The sequence below is a fragment of the Ursus arctos genome, chromosome Y (genome assembly GCF_023065955.2).
Source record: "Ursus arctos isolate Adak ecotype North America chromosome Y, UrsArc2.0, whole genome shotgun sequence".
Lineage (NCBI taxonomy): Eukaryota > Metazoa > Chordata > Mammalia > Carnivora > Ursidae > Ursus > Ursus arctos.
This window is the reverse complement of record NC_079874.1, coordinates 783,987-787,114: the sequence shown is the minus strand read 5'-3', so window position 1 is coordinate 787,114 and position 3,128 is coordinate 783,987. Positions and strand designations below refer to the sequence as shown.

The 3,128-nt window shown below is 39.0% G+C and overlaps 1 protein-coding gene across 1 annotated transcript; it reads left to right on the top strand.

Moving 5' to 3' along the window:
- The first annotated feature begins 1,417 nt into the window (after positions 1-1,417).
- LOC125282558 (sex-determining region Y protein) lies at positions 1,418-2,131 on the top strand. Its single transcript, XM_048217594.1, has one exon. The coding sequence runs from the start codon at positions 1,433-1,435 to the stop codon at positions 2,129-2,131; it is 699 nt and encodes a 232-aa protein (XP_048073551.1). The 5' UTR covers positions 1,418-1,432.
- Positions 2,132-3,128: the final 997 nt, after the last annotated feature.

Below are 3,128 nucleotides of genomic sequence, written 5' to 3'. Positions count from 1 at the left end.
AGGTAACAATATATTACCATTTTATTCGGATCTTGACTACTACTAAACTCTATTAGATGAGTAAGATACAAAGTATGGGGTCGATACACATATTTTGAGAGTAAAGTTAATCTTTGTTTGGAGTTTTTAGTACCAATGCATCATAACATTTATTGCATAAATCACATCTGGCGATGTGAATTATAGCTTGCAATGAATCATTTCATTTCCCTGGGGATTTTGGCATCATTCTTAGTCAGTCTTGGTGAGACCTTGTTTTTTGTTTTTATTTTATTTTTTTTAACAGGCTGTGTCCTGTGCAATGCATGGTTGTTAGTCCCATTTTGCAAATATGCTTTTAAGATTTGCATGGGGAAAGTTTCGCCCTATGGTATTACATGACCATATTCTATGATAATTTTCAAGTCTGGCTTCAGAATTTATTTGGAGGAGGTAAAAATATGACTTGGTAAAATATGACTTTTTTAATTTTGCGCTAAGGTTGAAGTAAAATATAAAAGATGATAAGTTGGTGGCTCTAATTTAGAAAGTGAATCTAGATTTGTAAAATCTTTTTTGTTTTGCTTTGTTTTGTTCTGTTTTTTTATTTTGGTTATCAGTTATGTGAAAGTGCAGAAGACAGTGACGCAGGTATAACTGTGTAGAGTCTATGGAGAACAAATCAGTCTCTTCAGTGTTACCTGAACACCCCTGGAACTGCTTGAGTTCCAAAGTCATGTGTTTTTGTTGTTGCCGCTGTTGGTTAGTTTGTTGTTTGTTTTGTTTCCTGTTTTAGTTGTACAATTTTTATATCAAAATTTAGTTATTGTACAGACTGGCCATAACTATTGGCTGTAAATATATATTTGCATTCCGTTAACCATCAGTATAGATAACAGAATAGAATTACTAGTTATTTGGCAGTGGAAAACTGGCATAGAATTTTGAATTGTAGTTTAAGTAGAAGTGAAGAAACACGATGATGGTTAATACGAATTCAGTATCCTGTGGTGTTTTAATAGCTAGTAGAATTACATTATCTTTAAGGTTTGTTTTTTAAACATAACTTTCACTTTTGATAAACAATTTGCAATCTTTGCTGCACATTCCTCCTTTGATTTAAAGGAATAATAAAATAAATTAATAATAACAAAGTTTGTTTCAATTCTTAAAGAGAGGCATAGAGACTTCAGCGCTGCGAATTAGATGTAGAGCAGTTAGGCAGTGTTGTGTGACCTTATTTGGAAGTTTTGCTTGAGAATGCATAGGTTGGGCTTTGGCTGACGGTCAGGGGGCGGGTTTGCGGCAAGGTGCTGGGAGGAGAAACGAGTATTTTAGAAACAAAAGTTACAGCGCCAGCGTCTAGATAATTGCCCGAAAGCTTACACCTTCCAACGTTGCTACATAGCCCCAACCCCTTTTCTTTTAACCGTTGTAATTTTACGTTTCCGCTATGTTCGGAGTATTGAACAGCGATGATCACTGTGCAGCGGTACAACAACGAAATATCCTTGCTTTTGGAAGAACATTTTCGGAATTTTGGATGAACAATCCTACCTCAAATTACCGGTGTGAAACCGAAGGAAATAGTAGAGACAGCGGCCAGAACCGCGTCAGACGACCCATGAACGCATTCATGCTGTGGTCTCGTGATCAAAGGCGCAAGGTGGCTCTAGAGAATCCCCAAATGCAAAACTCAGAGATCAGCAAGCAGCTGGGGTACCAGTGGAAAATGCTTACGGAAGCCGAAAAATGGCCATTTTTTGAGGAGGCACAGAGACTACAGGCCATGCACCGACAGAAATACCCAGACTATAAATATCGACCCCGTCGGAAGGCCACGCCACAGAAAGATGACAAATTGCTACCTTCAGCTTCTTCCTCCACGCTATGCAGGCAGGTGCGCGTGGATGAGACGTGGTACCCCTTCACCTACAGGAACAGCCATACTAGGGCTGCGCACTCAGGAATGGAGGACCAGCTAAGCTCCTCACAACCCGTGAACGTAGCCAGTTCGCTGCTGCAGCAGGAGCAGCACTGCAGCTCCACAAGCTTCCGTGACAGCCGAGAAACCTTGGCTACACAGCTGTGGGCTGACCCTCCCTTTTACCCTAAGCAACAGCTGGGACTTTCTGATGCTTATTTTCCATAGTGATTTCCTTACTCTAGCTAACAGAGGCCCTATTCATATTAATTTTGCTATTATTTTATGCGTCACTTAATTTCAAAATAAAGTGGGCAAACTTGCTTAACATATAAAGAATTACAGGACGTTCTGAATTGATTCAGTCTGGGTTTATGGCTGCTTACCTTGACAAGAGATCACCTTAACACTACTGAAACTGCTTGAGTTCCAAGACCACCCATCTGTCTTTTAACAGAACAATGGTCATATCTAATTTTGGTTGTTCCACAGATTCGCTTCTAAATAAATTGAATAGCTGCAAGTATAAATTAATAATCTGCCACTCGTCAGCATAGATAACAGAATTCTCACTCTTTATTTTAAACTCAGCAACAAAAATATAGTACTGAGAAACACGGACAAAATGTAGTGTGATGGACAACTTCCTATCCTTTGAAGCAACCCTTCACAGACGTTCTGTTCATTGGTCTCTCAGCTACTTTGCCCGTCTTTGTAATGCCCAGATAATTAACTACTAGATATGTAAATGATGTCTTCTTTGCTACTTTATATTGTCTCCCATCCCTGCTGTGGAAAAACCGGTTTGGCGACATCTGCAATTCAATTCCTCTCCTCTACGCATGTCTGCGCGCTTTGGCGTTCACTTTGAACCGTTTATAACATCCATCTGGTAAAAGAAAATCTTTATTAAATTCGTGTTCATTTTTATATCTATATGACACCCATATTTTTGCTGCTTCTTCTGAATATTTTCTTCTAACAAAGTACTTGTTTCCACCACCTCCTAAGTTAACACACACACACGTGAAAGGTAGAGAAAGAATGTTGAGAATATGAACTATTCAGATTATGGGAGCAGTGGCATGGCAGGTGGACAATGAGGCAGCTATGTGGCTAAGCTAATGTACATGTCAATGAAAAGTTAAATCAAAGGCAGTATAAACTTCGCATATAGGCTAAAGCAGAAAACTGGCACTTTGCAAAGAAAATCATCGCTTTGTAA

What these genes read in the sequence shown, in the direction of transcription:
- LOC125282558 (XM_048217594.1), top strand. Translation starts at nt 1,433, where the DNA reads ATGTTCGGAGTATTGAACAGCGATGATCACTGTGCAGCGGTACAACAA.